General features: G+C 38.2%; 3 protein-coding genes across 3 annotated transcripts; 2 read left to right on the top strand and 1 right to left on the bottom strand.

Moving 5' to 3' along the window:
- Positions 1–740: 740 nt before the first annotated feature.
- On the bottom strand, positions 741–3,547 carry mcee (methylmalonyl CoA epimerase). The gene is made up of 3 exons (XM_079555388.1): positions 3,506–3,547; positions 1,620–1,954; positions 741–943 (listed from the first exon to the last, which is right to left on the bottom strand). The coding sequence occupies exons 1-3, from the start codon at positions 3,531–3,533 to the stop codon at positions 791–793; spliced, it is 516 nt and encodes a 171-aa protein (XP_079411514.1). The 5' UTR covers positions 3,534–3,547; the 3' UTR covers positions 741–790.
- A 34-nt stretch (positions 3,548–3,581) lies between these two features.
- mphosph10 (M-phase phosphoprotein 10 (U3 small nucleolar ribonucleoprotein)) lies at positions 3,582–7,849 on the top strand. The gene is made up of 11 exons (XM_079555550.1): positions 3,582–3,703; positions 4,075–4,744; positions 4,816–4,991; positions 5,262–5,427; positions 5,900–6,041; positions 6,150–6,217; positions 6,297–6,434; positions 6,532–6,642; positions 6,765–6,872; positions 7,216–7,446; positions 7,520–7,849. Exons 1-11 carry the CDS (start codon positions 3,618–3,620, stop codon positions 7,667–7,669), a joined length of 2,046 nt encoding a protein of 681 aa, XP_079411676.1. The 5' UTR covers positions 3,582–3,617; the 3' UTR covers positions 7,670–7,849.
- Positions 7,850–8,827: 978 nt separating this feature from the next.
- Positions 8,828–11,582, top strand: ist1 (IST1 factor associated with ESCRT-III). Its single transcript, XM_079555216.1, has 10 exons — positions 8,828–8,940; positions 9,454–9,554; positions 9,648–9,828; positions 9,897–9,984; positions 10,063–10,146; positions 10,231–10,341; positions 10,430–10,621; positions 10,710–10,811; positions 11,161–11,206; positions 11,279–11,582. The coding sequence occupies exons 2-10, from the start codon at positions 9,467–9,469 to the stop codon at positions 11,443–11,445; spliced, it is 1,059 nt and encodes a 352-aa protein (XP_079411342.1). The 5' UTR covers positions 8,828–8,940; positions 9,454–9,466; the 3' UTR covers positions 11,446–11,582.
- Positions 11,583–16,578: the final 4,996 nt, after the last annotated feature.

The raw sequence follows: 16,578 nt of genomic DNA, 5'->3' as shown, positions 1-16,578 counted from the left end.
TGTGTTTAAGCCATGTGGGCTCAGGTGCTGCAGGATGAAGTTGTTTATCACCGCCTGAACTACAAAGGCCAAAAGGATGATGGGATATGAAGTGGTCAACATGTGCACTGACAACGGACTGATGATTGGATCTGAATTGTGTTTTGATCAGAAACGCGTCGCCCTATTGCTCCGAAGCCTCCTGCCTCTTATCAGTGATCTACTTTGATCTGCAGAAACGCTTCACATTAGACAAAGTGCCAAGGATGTGTCCAACATATATCTACATTTAAACAATAACAGTTTAGAACTAAACTGGATAGCCTAATAAAGAGTATATTCTTTGCTCTGGTGATGAGGTCTCTGAAGCAGAAATGGGTTCACAAACTAGTACAACAAAATGGTTTTATTCACAAACTCTAAATGCAAGACGTTGCAAGATCTAAGGCTCTCCTGTTCTCGGGGCGTGATCATGTATTGTGACGTGTCCCAACTCCCATTAGGTGCCTTTCTCCACCCTGAGGCCGCCATGAGAATAAACATTGTATCATGGTTTTCCCCCAACAATATTGCAAAGTATGAAATTGTTTTTGTAACATACTAAATTCTCATGAAATGACTTGAGATAATGGATGGTCGTTCTCCCCCACATTTTTACACAAAACTTAAATACAGTCACACACAAGATATTCAGGGGGTTGCAATGCGCATTCGTTATTTTAGGGGAGAGCTTCATTGGTGTACTACAATGGTGTACTTTTTCTATGACAAATTTTGTGATTACATCATACTTTTCTATAAGGCACGAAGTTTAAGCCTCCTCCAGCTCCACCAGCACCCCGTCACAGTCTTTAGGATGAAGAAACATCACAGGTTTTCCATGAGCACCGATCCTCGGCTCTGCAGAGAGAGTCCTAATGTTCTTTTCTTTTAGATCTGCTATTGCTGCGTTTATGTTATCAACCTGCAAACGAGAGACACACAAAGTGAGTCCGGAACCTTAAAGTATTTGTACTTCGTTACTGCACTTAAGACTTTTAGGTGTCTATGAGTATTGGCTATATTCTCACTCATTACAAGTTCTTAATAAGGATGGGACAATAAACAATAATATTGTTAATCGTGATAAAATGCGGCAATTAATTGATCGCCACATTTTTTTAATAATCATGATTATCGTGCTAGAAGATAATCGCTTAATCCACCATATAGTGCTATGTTATAAAACCAGCACCAATGGTTTTCTCTCGATTATGGCTATGAAAAGATTGGCTGTTTTTTGTTAAATATTTATAATTTACTGTATTTTTTTTCTTTTGATGAGTTCTAAGTTGAATTTGTTTATATATACTTAACTAGGTTTATAGGAGACAATGAATATTTTGCTACCCAGTTCCCATAATTTCTGTAATGTCTGCGAATATCGTGATATCGTTAATCGCAATTATTTTGGTGAACATAATCGTGACCCTAAATGTCATTATCGTCCCATCACTAGTTCTTAAACTGTAGTAAATGTTAATTTGAACGCAAGTAATATTTTATACACATTTTTACTACTTCTACCTTTGGTTTATTTGACTCATTACTTGCATTCTAGTTTGTAGAAGTGAAAGAGCAGGGTAGCAACATAAATTCACCTCAATGCAAATGTGGTGCATCCCTCCAGCCTTGTTCTTTTGTAAGAAACCTGCGATGGGACTTTTCTGTCCCAGAGGATGGAGCAGCTCCAGCTTTGTGTTCCCAAGCTCCACAAAAACCGTGTAGACACCGTGCTCTGGCAGAGGCACCTTGTCGCTAACCGTGGCCCCCAGGATGTCTCTGTACAGGGAGGTGGCCTTTTCCATGTCAGGCACAGCGATAGCAATGTGGTTGAGTCTACCCAGCTTCCACACTGATCCTGGGACGCCCTGAGCAAGAGCTGGTGTTGTGGAGTACGCTCTCATCATGGTATGTCGACAGCATCTGGAAAAAGCTAAAAATGGCATATTTGAGTTACACTCAACTAAGTTACACTGACTAAGTAACAACTGTCCTGCACGGTGTATAACTCGATAGGAGAAATAACTTCAGTAAAACAAGTAAAAATACAATACTGCACTCAAACAATCAAAAAGTCTTTATTCCATGTTTATTTGGTCGTAACAGAGCATGATAATGAACACATAGGATTCATGCCAGTAAAACACACTACGCCAGATTGTAGCCAATATACTATGTTCTCTTGTCCAAGCCACACTGTGTAGATTAGAATTTGACCGAATAAATACAATTGAAATACAAGCATTTATTTAATGATATTTACATCACTGAAAAATACCTCATGAATGTAAAACAAACAGGTGCCTCTGCTGTGAGCTCCTCACGTCTCCTAAAACATGACTGTAACTTTACCAGGAGTCAGTCTCCAACTCATCTCCATGGAAATGTGACAAGTCAGTACAATGAGATTTAAACAGGTTTGGTCCTCATCCAAATCCATTCTATATATACTTTACATTGGCTACCAGTTCCCTTTCAAAGCAATTTTAGAATTCTGCTGATAGTTTTAAATGCCTAAATTCGCTGGCACTTAAGTATTTGTCAGAACTACTGCAGCTCTACTGTCCTTCCAAAGCTCGTCTGAGGTCTGCAGACCAGCTCCTTTTGTCTGTTCCTAAATCCAAGAGGTGACCGAGCCTTCTCAGTGGCGGCCCCTAAACCTGGAACAGCCTCCTCTACATGTATGCCCGGCTCAGACTATAGAGGAGTTTAAAACCAAATTAAAAAGTCATCTTTTTGCTTTGGCCTTCGGTTCTATGTAGACCAGACACAGTATGTGCCTTTATATATTACCAGTGTTTAAGTTTTATTGTGTTTATTGTACATATTGTACATATTGTTACTGTACTTGTACAGCACATTGGTCGACTATGGTTGTTATTAAATGTGCTTTATAAATAAAATTGACATTGACATTCTTTAATTACCCACTCCAGTAAAAACATGAGCTGATTAGGAACAGGTGTTGTACTGATGGCAACAGTACAGTCCAAAATGTTACGCAGTGTGCCTTTAATGTAAGAGTCAATTCTGTTACTAATGTTCACTTGTTAAACAGTGTGACAACAGCAAATAAACTGGGATAAGGAAAAGAGGAAAAATAAAACAAGGCTGTTGTGATCACTATCCTGCTCCATCTTGCTGTTGTATTAGTTTGTGAACCTCTGCTGTATCACCACGAACCCTCACGTTACATTACTATGAAGCCACCTGAACGTGTTTTCATTACATAAATCTTGCAGCTCTAGCTGTAAGCCTACAGCTTTAAATGTAAGATGTCACTATCGGGGATTTTTTTTCGTTTTGCTGTACTCGTACTAGTTTTATAAGACACAACACAACACACCCTTGGTGGGGTACCTCTAACAAGGCACAATGGTTGACTTTTCGACGTAGAGAAGATGGAAAATATTACTCCAAAACACATACTAAAAGTTTAAAGAAACAGGAATAAATAATTATTTTAGTGTTTACGAAAACCTACCAGCAACCTTCAGCCCCAAAGACGCCATTTTTGTTTCCCGGAACTCAGCAGCGCAAAGGTTTCCAGTCGAGCCTGTTTACCTGCGACACCGTACGGTACACATGTGGGGGAAATGGCTAGTGGAGAAATGAAAAGCGTGCTACAGGACTGCGCGAGGAAATTAAATCTTAACACGACACACCTGGAGAACTTTCTGAGGTGAGTGTTAGTAGTTTGTTGTTTTCACCCTCTAAGTGTGCCTCACAGCGAACACTTTTGTATCTAAAGAGAACCCTTTCCCGTCCTATCGTTAGCACAGCTTGTTAGCACTAAAGTAGTCAACAGTAAAGTCCCTCTGACTTCATAGAGTTGTTTATCACATGGTTATTAATTGTACGAAATAACTCACTGTAGATGCAGCTTAATGCAAAATCTGTGTCGATGAGGTGAAATGTGTTCTCAAGAGCTATTAGTTTTGGTAAATTCCTAATATATGCATTTCCAAGAATAAAAATTCAGAACGTTTGTGTTTTTAACATTCACATTTGCAACCAACATTTAATCTCACCATAATTTATTCTGTTTTGTAGTCTTCAAGATGATGTGGCTGCAGACTTCACCTCACTCACCAAATCCCTGTATGACATTCAAAAGGCTCATGAGCCTGAAAACTGCAGAGGGAGTCCATTGGTTGAGTTGGCTGTGGAAAACTTTGATGAGGAGCAGATCTGGCAGGAGTTGGAGCTGCAAAATGACCCCGTTTTACAGCACTTTGAACTGTTCGTCGAGAACGTTGTGTCGGATGAGACTTTAACTGTACTTGGGGAGGATGAGGCGGAAGAAGGGGAAGATGAGACCATTGAAAGGGACGGAGCGTCTGATGATGATGCAGAAGAAGAAGAGGAGGAAAAAGTAGAGCGGGAAACTGAGAAACCTCAAAAGAAAAAGACTGTTGATATTGCAGATGAGTATTCAGATGAAGACTCCGATTTAGATTTTGATGTGGATGCTTTGGAGAAACGAGAAAAACTCAAGAAAAAGACTGATGGAAGGCAAACAAAAACTAAAGGAATTCCCTCTGAAGTTGACGATAAATTCTTTAAATTGTCCGATATGGAGTCGTTTCTTGACGATATGGACAAACGGGAAGGGAAGGCAAATGAGGATGAAGACGTGGACTATTTTCAGGACTTTCCGTCTGAAGAGGATGAGGAGCTTGATCTGGAGCAAATTATTTCCAAGAAAAAAAAGATGATCAATGTATGGATCTGTCTATTTGTTTTTCTAGAATAATATAAATTGTATAATGCTATCATAATTCAAATTTTTAGGTGAAAAGCTCCAGGAATCTCAAGTACAACGATTACTTTGATCCTGTGGAGGGTGAAATGGGAAAAGCGGATGATTCCGAGCCTGAGGATGAAGATGACAATGGTGAAGAAAATGATGAAGATGAAAATGAAATGGAGGACGAGGAGGAGGAGGAGGAGGAGGAGGAGGAGACTGAGTAAGAAAGATTCAATATCTATTGACACCCTGCAGTTGGCATTGTTTGTTTTGTCGTCCACTCCACTGGACTCTCACATACTGTGAGTCTTTGTGTTTTTTCAAAACTAGAAATTAAAAGCTAAATCATCTTTAATGAACCACCATCAAATGAAATAACAATATAACAAAAATAGAATCGTAATGCTAATCATCAATATTTTCACGCTGTTGTGTATGAACGATGAAAGCAATTCTGAAACACCCTTTTCATTTTTCCCTTGTCAATTAGGGATGATGAGCAGAAACAATCCAAAGACGAGCGCAAGAAAGTTTCATTCAAGCTTTCTGGGGATGAAGACAGTGAGGGAGAGGACATGGAGGACATTTTTGGAGGAAAATCAACCAATATACCAAAAAGTGAATCAAAATCACCATTTGAAAAGAGACAAGAAAAGGTACTGTACCCGAGTGTTCTCGAGAGCTAGTACTATCTTATGTTATAAGTAGAAAATAAGCAGAATAGGTACTTATGCATATACAAGATCTTGGAATATGTACACACAAGTATAAAAACATTCAAATTAGAGATGATATAAAGGATATATACAAAAGATGGAATATTTGATCATATAATCCAGTGCAAATTAACACTATGCACTATTTTGACGAAAGGCGATTGTGATCAATATAATATAAGAAGACATGTCTCACCTTTGGTTGAGCTTCTCTAACAAGGCACAATAATTGACTTTTTGACGTAGGGAAGATGGAAAATATTACTTCAAAACACATAGTTCAAGTTTAAAGCAAGAATTGATAATTATTGTAATGCTGCACAAGTACTTTCCCAGTGTTTTGTGTCATTACAAAGAATGTACTGAAATTATATATTAATCTTTTTGCTGTTCTGTTTAATTGTCTGAGTAGATGTCCGAAAAAATCAGTGAGCTGGAGAAGGCAGCGTTGGCAGAAAAGCCATGGCAGCTGTCCGGAGAGGTGTCCGCCCAGGCCCGTCCCGAGAACAGCATGCTCGAGGAGGATGTGGAGTTTGAACAGTCCTCCAGAATGGGTAAGAAGTTTTGTTTTACACATTTCTAATAAACTTGTTAATATTTGAAACTTTCAAAACAACTTTATCTCTAATATTACTAAATATCATTTTTAAATGTTTTGTTAGCCCCTGCAATCACAGAGGAAACCACCATCCAACTTGAAGACATCATTAAACAGAGGATTAAAGATGGGGTTAGTACAGTCACAGTGTATTGTACTTGTGTAAAAAAATATTTCACTGATTACATTAAACTCTTTGTCATCATTCAAGGCTTTTGATGACGTGGTTCGCAAAGAGAAACCCAAGGAGGAAGTGTTTGAGTATAAGAAGAGGCTAACCTTGGATCATGAGAAAAGCAAACTAAGCTTAGCAGAAGTCTATGAACAGGAGTACATCAAGAAGATCCAGGTGCAAATACGGTTTTGCTGTAACATTTTTCTAACCCATCATGTAAAATCAATTTATAGATGCGATGTTTGTGTTACTAAATCTGTTACTATTTTAGCAAAAGACAGAAGAACAAGAAAATCCAACTCATGGCGAGATTCAAAAGCTCATGGACACACTTTTCCTCAAGTTGGATGCTCTCTCCAACTTTCACTTTTCTCCCAAACCAGTAAGCCTTTTCTCAGTTTTCTCCATTTAAAACACAACCTTTGACTTTGGTACATGGTTGTCTTATTATCACATCATTAATATTAAATGTATCCAGTACTGAGTCTGTTTTTTTCTTAACAGCCTGTGCCGGAGGTTAAAGTGGTGTCTAACTTGCCCGCCATTTCAATGGAGGAAGTGGCTCCGGTCAGTGTCAGTGATGGCACATTACTGGCTCCAGAGGAAGTTAAGGTATGTTTATAATCTTGCTATTTGGCAAACACAAGTGTAGGTCTTTTTCTTGCCTTTTAAGATTTGGTCACACTTTTTATATCTTAAGGAAATGAACTGATGAACGTGAATTAAAAAGGAATCCTGATTATTTACTGCTGATGTTCACAGTCCAATGCACCTTTTGAATTGGCACCAAGCCTTGATAAAAGTCAGAAGTGGTTAGGATGGATGTGAAAATGCAAAATCCAGTATGCTCTCATCCCAATCCATTGAGTTAAAAACGCAGATCTATTTGTTCTAAGTTGGATTTGTTCATGTGAAGTGTCTGACAATATTTTGTTTCACTATACTCCCACACCAGGAAAAGAACAAAGCAGGCGATCTAATGGGCGATGCTGAAAAGACTACAACAGACAAAAAGAGGGAGAGACGGCACAAGAAAAAGGTGAAGCGCATCAAAATCCAGGAGAAGGAAAAACGACAGAAACTCAAGGAGGCCAAACAAGCCGGGGAAAATAAGAAGCCTTCAAAAGCTCAAGCTGCTGAAGATTTGAAGAAACTCGCTAAAGGGGGAAAAGCTACTCTGCTGAAAGTAAGAGCATTATTCTTCTGTGGCTTTTAGCTTTGCACATTTTTCATATAATTTGTTGCTTTTGCCGTTTCAGGATGAGGGAAAGGACAAAGCGCTACGATCCTCTCAAGCATTTTTCTCCCAACTCCAGGATCAAGTCAAAAGTCAGATCAAAGGCGCAAAAGATCAATCATCAAAAAAGAAGAAACGGAAAGAGTTGTCTGCCAGCAAGCTCAAGTTATAAGAGACTTTTTCTCTAGTGGTTGTTTTATTGTACAGTTCTTTTTATTCAATTATGCATCACTTTTTGAAAATATAAATGTTTCTATTGCCATCACATTAACTGTGTGATTTGTGGCGTTGAATTGGTTATTATAACAATGAGAAGCAATATTACTGCAATGGTTGAGAGATTTTTTGGGGACAAAATTTACATATAAACAACCTGTAAACTCCCCTGGTGAAATATAATTGATACTCCTGACAGTTTAGTGATTTATTGTAAGTAGAGGTTTTGCCAGGATTGCAACAGAAAACGTATTGGCTATGTCTGCAAAGTTATTCTTATGTTATCTTTCATCACACAATTTGAAGTTCTGTTACTATATAAGTAGACATAATGTGCATATCCTAGCCATATAACCTATAATAGTAGAAATGGTTTACTTTTTAATCATATTTTCAGTTAAACTCTTGCGCCTTAACAGGGTGCATTTTTTTCCAGTTCGGCTTTACCCAAATCCAAAGGTTTCTCGACTGGAGTTTATAGCCTATAGGCCAGTGTAACGCCTCATTTGAAAGCTAAGGCCTACAAAACTCATGAGCTTCTTCGTTATGGGTGTCACGTTTTCTTCCTTTTTGGTTGTGTTTTCATCAGGTTTTTTTGTCGCTTTTTTGACATGTTTTGTTTGCATTTTTGTGGCTTGATCACAGCTATGCTAGACTAAAAAATCAACGAAATGCCACAAAAATCAACGAAAATGTGACAATATTTCCACAAAAAACACAACAAAAATGAATAAAATGTGACAAAACAAGAAGCTTAGATCAGTTTTGTAGGTCTTAGCTTTCAAATGAGGTGTTACTCTGGCCTATAGACTGTAAGCTCCAATCGAGAAGCGTTTAGATTTGGGTAAAACTGGAGAAAATGTGCTTGGTTAAGGCGGGGGTTAAGAGGTTACACTATTTTCACTGGCAAATAAATAGAAAATCCACCTACACCTTTTTTGTTATTATTATTATTATTATTATTTAAGGTCCTAGTTAGTTGATCTTAATTTGGGAGGGAGTGGTAGCTCACGTTATGGTTACGTAATACGTACTATTCTGTCTTGAATGAATGTAATGGAACAATAACCTTACTTAAAGGTGATTGGCAGGCGCAAGGCCCGCCCACAGAGCAAAAATCCCCATGACGTCACCAACACTACAGATAACACGGAAGTGGACTGGGCTCACCTAAACACCCACCGAAACCCAAATAAAGCGGTCGTCAAGTCTGTCCTGTAGTTCTCGGTAAGTCTTCATGGCATTATTAATTGTAAATGCAGTGTGTTTTAGTTGTTCAGTTCATCAGATTATTGTTGTTACTCGAGTTTAAAGCAGTTGTTGTTTTCCCCGTTAGCATTGCCGAAGCTAGGCAGCTAACGTTAACGATGACCAAACAGACTGAACAAAGCAAAGGTAGATTTAGTAAAACGGGTTTAACATGGCAACGATGCAAAGAAACCCCAAGGTTGACAAGGTAGCTAAGACCTGACTTAGTTTATGATATTGAGAAGTTGGCATTATAAAGATAAGTTCACGAATTAGACGTAATATTTCGCAAAGATGTTGAAAGAACCCATAGTATCAACGTTTTCCCATTAAATGAATTAGGTTCTTACATTATATCATTTGACTTACTTATAGTTCTTCTCAGACAGTAGTAACGTAGTGGGTTTGGCATGCTCACATGATTGGGTGAGTCATTTGAGCCAGGGCTGGAGAGTAAAAGGATACACATTTAAAACTTTTCTCTGTTCACAGGTAGACTGATAAAATGCTTGGAACGGGGTTCAAAGCAAACAGACTAAGCATAAATCTTAAGCTTGCTATTAGCAGACTGAAGCTTCTGGAGAAAAAGAAAAGTAAGTGTTTGTGTTTAAAGGATGTTTTTTTTTTATGTCCCCTTTATTTCAATTATATGTAAACTGGTATTAATGTTCTGTCTTAAAAAACAGCTGAACTTGCTCAAAAAGCCAGGAAGGAGATCGCTGATTACTTGGCAAATGCTAAAGATGAGCGGGCGCGAATCAGAGTGGAACAGATCATCCGAGAGGACTACCTGGTGGAGGCCATGGAGATCCTGGAGCTTTACTGTGACCTCCTCCTGGCTCGATTTGGACTGATTCAGTCAATGAAGTGTGTATTGCTGTACTGTCTAGTGAAAGTCAGAGCTGTGTTGTTAACAAATGTTTTGACACTGTCAGGGAGCTGGATCCAGGCTTACAAGAGGCAGTATCTACTCTAATCTGGGCTGCCCCTCGTCTGCAGTGTGAAGTGAATGAGCTTAAAGTCGTAAGACCATTTGAAATGGGCATAATGCATTGTAACATCTTTTCATAATCAACCTAAATGCCTACAACTTTTTTTCAGATAGCTGAACAACTTTGCGCAAAATACAGTAAGGAGTATGGAAAGCTGTGCAGGACAAATCAGATTGGAACAGTCAATGACAGGGTGAGATGATGTAATTGTTTAATGTTTAGTATTTTCAACTGTTACTCTATTTTTTTTATACTAAAACATCTGCTGTGTTTTCAGTTGATGCATAAAATGAGTGTAGAGGCCCCCCCTAAAATCTTGGTAGAACGTTATCTGATAGAGATCGCAAAGAACTATAACGTGCCATATGAACCTGATGCAATGGTCCATGTGAGTGTTCAAATCAAAATTATATCTCAAAGATGGTTAATGTCACCAGCTTTTATCTCTGTTTAAATAAATGCCTCTGTCCTGACAGCCGGAGGTGTGCCCTGGAGAAGAGGCTGATCTGATTGATGTGAACAATGACCGAAAGGGAGGAGGAGGTGGTGGTGGAGGCGGAGGCGGCGGATTCACTGCCCCTATGGCTCCCATGCCAATGGCTCCTATGCCCATGCACATGCCTATGCCTATGCTAACACCCTTCAACTATCCTCAACCTAAGGGAGCTGTAAGTGCTTCTCCCTGACTAGTTGATCTAATCTGCACTGTTGTGGCTTCTTTAAAGCAGGACCATTTTTTTTTTAATCTTCCTCTAGCAACCATTCAATGCCCCTGTTGGAACGTACAACAACTTCCAGCCTCCCATGGGAGGAGGGCAGCCCCCACAGCTGCCCACTTCTCCCCCCACATACGAGTCCGTAAGTGACCGCCCCGTACCCATGCCCCCTCCCCGTTCCCACAGCTGACCAGACGGACAGGGCACCATTAAGGGAAGAACAGTTTCTTGGTGCTTTACCTGTCCTCTAAAGCTTTTTACTAATGATTTTGGTCAACAATCTTCATGTAAAACCATCAAATATAGGCAGCATGATGTTAATGTTACAGCTACTAACTGCAGCACTATAGTGTAAATGTAGTCTCAAAACATGATTATTGTACATTTTGTGTGTTGGTCTATACTAACATTAACACTAACATTTAGTAATAATTCATTCATTTTAGAGAGAGAGACAGAGAGAAAAAAACTTAACACATTTTGTCTCTTAGATCGATGACCTAACTGACAATTCCTCTGCTCCTTCGCAGGCTGTTGGTAAGTCATGTCTTTATATTTTCACCTATATTTAAGTGTCCCCTTAACATATATGGATATATTTCTGAACAGCATATGGTCCTGCGCCTCCTGGCTTTGACAACAGTGCTTTGCCAGAGCTGCCTTCAGTTCCTGACACACTCCCCACATCTTCATTTGGTGGAAACACAACTTCTTCGGACGACATCGATTTTGATGATTTAACACGAAGGTTTGAAGAACTCAAGAAGAAGACCTAAATGGGTCTAATACATACACAAAAAAGATTATAAATAGGAGAAAGAAAATATCTAAGCTTGTCATTTATTCTGGCATGAGTGACTTTTTTTGTTTTGTTATCATATATACATAAATCAGACTCTTACCTCATTTACACCCAAATGACCATGTAACTGAGGCGGGTAGTGGCCTATATCAGACTGAGAGCCCATGTTTTAGATATATAGTTATACATATTTACCATGAAGTGGCTGATCTTTGTTCTTTTAAGTCCTTTCTCCTATTTTTAACTTGTTTTTACCTTTGTGTTGCTTTTTGGGGGTTTTCCTGTTTAATATTTTCCATGCCTTTTATTGTCATTCACCTGTGGCGTCACTGTGATTCATGCCATGCATAGTCAGACAGACCAGTCCAGCAGGTTTGAGTGCCATAATGGCTTTTTACTTTTACATAGAAATCAAGTGCGACCTAATGCTCAATGACATCACACCAATAGACAAAGATTTATTATCTTGGTAAAAATGTAAATCAATGTTGAAGCACTCCAATGGAATTTTTTTTTTCTTACCCAATACTTATGTTTAAATTCAAATAAATTATTAATTCAAATATTTATGCAATGGGGATTGACTGGAGAGTGATCAATCTTTTCATATACAGAATTTAATTTTATAATTTTACTTGTTTGAATGTCAGTTACCAGACACTTGCTCTTTTGTATTACTGTTTGGATATTAAACTTCATTGTAAATATAGATCCAAGTAATGATGAGAGTTGCATGTGTCTAACTTGATGTACACCACTGTATTTGCCTTTTCTCATTGAGGCCTTTTTGATTTGTTAATGGGCTAGGCTTTTATTCATTATTTTAAAATGGCCCTCATACAAATTTGCTCAAAGCAGAGTAAATGCTTTCATGAAGGATTTGTTTTCTCATGTCAGAAAGGGATCTTGCCACACCCACATGTGCTTGCAATGCAAATGAAAGGTGGCCTTGACTTGTCCCAGGAAAGGGTGCAGTGTATTTAAAGCAAGTACTTTAAGAAAAGAAAAAGAAGGTTTTCCATGACATTATCCACACTACAGAACTGTGATCACCCCTGGCTTTTATATATGGACTGTTCTTTCATACTACTGTACAACTCTGAACTACAAAAACTCATGTAAAGCAAATCTGTTTAAAATAAAATTACTTATTCAATTGGTTTATGTGGATCATCTACATGGCTTTCATTATCAGAAGATCAAATTAAGGTTTAAAATGAACATGAAAAATATCAGATTTTGAGTGTTTCAAACATAGATCTAACCGTCTCAAAGCACTTAATATGTTACATAGTCTTTACCAATGGTGAGCAGCAGGGGTCCTCATTGTCAAACAAAACCGAGCACGTTCAGTAGGCCTAAGCTTTCAGATTTTTACAGTATTTTCTTCTATTTCTATTGTAACAAAAAATAATACAAATGTGTCTTCTATTGTTAGAAATATGATTTTTGCAACCACAATGGGCTGTATTAAAAATTAAACATTTCTAGAAAAAAATCATCATTTTGTAGGATGTTCAGTAGGCAAAAAGAGGCTCGTGGTAATCATAAGAATAATTATTGCCTGCTCCCTGACACAGAATTTTGTTGTGATAATTTTGCAATGACAAAGACCAATCGTATCCGAGCCCATTTCAGGTTCATGGTGACAAACAGCCCAGTATCCACTACTTGGTATAGGTTAAAGCTGGGGTACCTGACTTTTTGTTGTTCTAGAATGAATGTTTTTTTTGCCACGTCAGAGTATGTTGTAAACACAGCAAAAATAGATATTGTTCCATTGTCTTAAACTAAATATTTATGGCGATTTATTTTGGGGGTGGTCCCCCTGCTTCATTTTGCCATCGCTCAAAGCTGTAAACGGGCGTGAGACGTGCATATAATTCATTTTCTTGAACAATCTGGATGTGCAGGAAGGATTGTGGCTGCTAGTAATGAGTTTGAGCTAAAACTAAAAATGTCACAGTTTGAAAAAACCCAGCTTTAAGTCTTGGCATTTGAAATTCAAAAACAACAGAGTGGATTTAAGTTGACTGGAGCTTTGTAAAATAAAGATGATTTGTACTGAACAAGTTAATCTCCTTATAGTGGACCACTATTTGGCCTGCTGCTGAACAAAGTCAATCATTTGTGCTGCAGCCAAAGCTTCTTGGAAGAGTCTTGAAGTTTTCCAGTGGGCTAGGCCTATTTCAGCATTCAGACTTCAATATAATAGAGAGAGGCATGAATTTCCTGAACCCACTGTGTCTATATATATTTTTCATATAAAATTCAGCAAAAACCCTGAACATGTGCCTGACGGAGAGCACTCGACGAACAAAACCGATTTTCTGCCAGTTATTTAAGTGTTTCTGCAGTGGTGATGCAGGGTCAATATTGGAGCATGCACTTTACTGTATGTAGCAGGAGATTGGAGAGGGCTTGAGGCCAAATGTTCAGTTTGGAAGTCAGTATCTCATATGCCACTTCAGAACTCTTTGTAATCTTCTGAGGTCGAGCCAATTGCTCAAGACAATATTCAATGTAGGACAGAGAAAAGTCATGCTTATTTGGATCACACTGAGTGAGTCATTTCAGTACAGCCATAGGTTGCGTTCGTAACTTTCTGGAATAATTTCAGGACAGTAGACCTAACCTTTATGTCGGAACGGTTTCACAACTGTTCTCGCTGCACAGCAAGATGGTCCCTTGTACGATCCCGGGGCCAAAAGGAGTGAAATCTCGCTCCTCTTGAATTTGAAAGACTTTATTATTTGATATTTTGTTACCCTCAAAATAAAATAAATAAATAACAGTAATATAAAGAGAAAGTTAAGGATTTGTCTGCAAATTTGCACATAATTATTGTGTCTTATGTCTTTTCAACAATTCATCTATTGAATGCCACCGCGTTTAAAACTATATTAAAGCAGAAACAAAAAGAAAAGCTTTCATAGTAGCTCATTTGTCAGACAGAAAAGATGAACTTTTTTCCAGTAGTGGTAGTTTCATGTTAATAAAGGCCCAGTAATGAGGCATTAACTGTAAACAACGTCAACACACCCACACTTGGACAGATGAACCTAACCATTTATAACTAGATACTTTTTTTCCGGATAGGATGCTGTAATGTCTATCTAAAAAGCCTGGTAAATCTCAGTAGACTTTCTATCTTCACCTCCCAACCAATTCTCTGTCAAGCTTTTGCACATAACGCAACACTCAATTCGGTCCTTCACAGCAGTGGCCCTGCTTCATCCCCACACCTGCTGTCTTTGCCAGAAGATAAACCAACAAAGTGGATCCAAGGTTTTTAAGGTTTTTAGATGTGCTGCTTTGTCATAATTGTATTGCAGGCTGTGAGATTTTGCTATCCCATGTTGCCAAAAATAACCATCATTATCAGAGAGAAGAAGGGCATTTTGCTGACAATAAGGGCTTAAAATGTGAGATGAATATACTTTCTGCCTCAAGAATACCCCCTTCGTCATTATGGCTTTTGTTCAAGCAAGAGCTGTGATTTTAGGTCAAAGCGTTTTAAAGAACAATAGTTGACTATTGAGCCGTGAGTCAGGCAGAAAAAAATCAACATGGTATTGATGAAAGGACGGGCTTTGTGTCAGCCATAAAAGATACCTCAGGTATTTCTCAGCCTGTATCTGCGGTACATTTTCAGACAAACAAAATGAAGACATGAGAAAGGCTTCCTCATGAGTGGAGGAGGAAGCTCATTTAAAATGTTCCCATTCAGATATAATTACACTCCTCTTGAACGTTGAAGAACATTAATACATTCTATTTTCGGAAGACTCCTTAGTAATCGAAGTTTGTAATTAATAGGTCCACTACAACTTGAACTTATGAATGAGTTTTTATTGCCACACATTGTGCACACAACAGTAACAAATTATCTCTTAAATGCTTAGAGATAATAAATAATAATAATAAATAATGCTTAAATACAATAAATAATTGGAGAAACCGCAGACTTCAGTTGTATAAATAAGTCACACAGAGTGAACAGACATGCATCATCCTTCAGCAGTGATTATGAAGATGGACCGAAATGGAAATAAAAAGTGAATAAATAAATTATCATCTCTCTCATATACGTTACATGAATTTCAACTGAAGTGAAAGTTCATGTTTAGCTCAAGAAATGTCTCGCGGCTTTGATGTTCGGAAGCCGTCAGTGGTGGTTCATTGCGATTCCCTTATAATCGACACATTATGACTAAAATTTACAGACATGGATTATGATAAAAACTACTCTTCTGTGCTACTTTCAGTTAGATATTATGCAGTAGAATAAATAAAGCGTACAAACTATAATATTTCACACAATTCTGAACTGAAATACAGGTGATGTGTGCAAAATCAACCTGTCATCTGATCGCTGTGGTGATCTGCTGCTGGTGCTTGTCAATTCAGCGAGCTCTGTGTTTAATGTAACTCTATACTCTTTGGTCAGTCTCATCATGATCAGTGACAGGGAGATTTAACCACTGAGATGTGTGAACTCTCTGTGAATGGTTCTCTTGGCAAATCAATCAATAAAATATACTATTTGTTAAATGTAGAATAGCAGTTAATTGACAAGCACTTGATTTTCAGTTCGCTTTATGATTAAACTAAATTATTTTTCTCATTCACATACATACACATGGTTGACCAACGTTTCTAGTAGAACAGATACATTAAATAATAAATATAGCAGGGTTACATACAATGTTGTTATTATTTACAGTTGAGCCCAATTGCATTATTGTGAGATTGTCATATCATGATTCAGTGCCTTTCATCTACTTTCTCCACCCACTCCTCCTCCTGTTGGTCAGCCGGTGTTCCTGACATCACCAAGTAATTAAGAGTCCAGGATCAATGTCAAAGTTGTTTGCCCAGGACCAGTGTGAGGGTTAGGGTCAGGCTGATTGGCTGGCTGCAACATTTGTCCTGGACTCTAAATTACTTGATGATATCAGATCGATCCGGTCAGCCTTCGTCGAGTGATGCTTTGGGACAAGATTTAACCAGTAGCAGTGAAGTGCGAGCTCTAGTTATTTTCAAAGTCAACATAAAGAAAATCCCTGCACAAAAAAGGAAATGTGCAAAAATCGTTGACAAGTGA

This window comes from Gobius niger (genome assembly GCF_951799975.1).
Source record: "Gobius niger genome assembly, chromosome: 4".
NCBI classification, from domain to species: domain Eukaryota; kingdom Metazoa; phylum Chordata; class Actinopteri; order Gobiiformes; family Gobiidae; genus Gobius; species Gobius niger.
The sequence above is the reverse complement of the archived record's forward strand: the minus strand, read 5'-3'. Positions and strand labels throughout refer to the sequence as shown.

Coding starts and splice junctions, on each gene's coding strand:
- mcee (XM_079555388.1), bottom strand. CDS start 3,533: ATGGCGTCTTTGGGGCTGAAGGTTGCTG. Junction 1,955..3,505: donor TTTGGGGCTGAAGGTTGCTG/GTAGGTTTTCGT, acceptor TGCCATTTTTAG/CTTTTTCCAGATGCTGTCGA. Junction 944..1,619: donor TGCACCACATTTGCATTGAG/GTGAATTTATGT, acceptor TCTCGTTTGCAG/GTTGATAACATAAACGCAGC.
- mphosph10 (XM_079555550.1), top strand. CDS start 3,618: ATGGCTAGTGGAGAAATGAAAAGCGTGCTACAGGACTGCGCGAGGAAA. Junction 5,428..5,899: donor TTGAAAAGAGACAAGAAAAG/GTACTGTACCCG, acceptor TTGTCTGAGTAG/ATGTCCGAAAAAATCAGTGA. Junction 6,435..6,531: donor AGTACATCAAGAAGATCCAG/GTGCAAATACGG, acceptor TTACTATTTTAG/CAAAAGACAGAAGAACAAGA.
- ist1 (XM_079555216.1), top strand. CDS start 9,467: ATGCTTGGAACGGGGTTCAAAGCAAACAGACTAAGCATAAATCTTAAG. Junction 9,829..9,896: donor GGACTGATTCAGTCAATGAA/GTGTGTATTGCT, acceptor TGACACTGTCAG/GGAGCTGGATCCAGGCTTAC. Junction 10,622..10,709: donor ATCCTCAACCTAAGGGAGCT/GTAAGTGCTTCT, acceptor ATCTTCCTCTAG/CAACCATTCAATGCCCCTGT.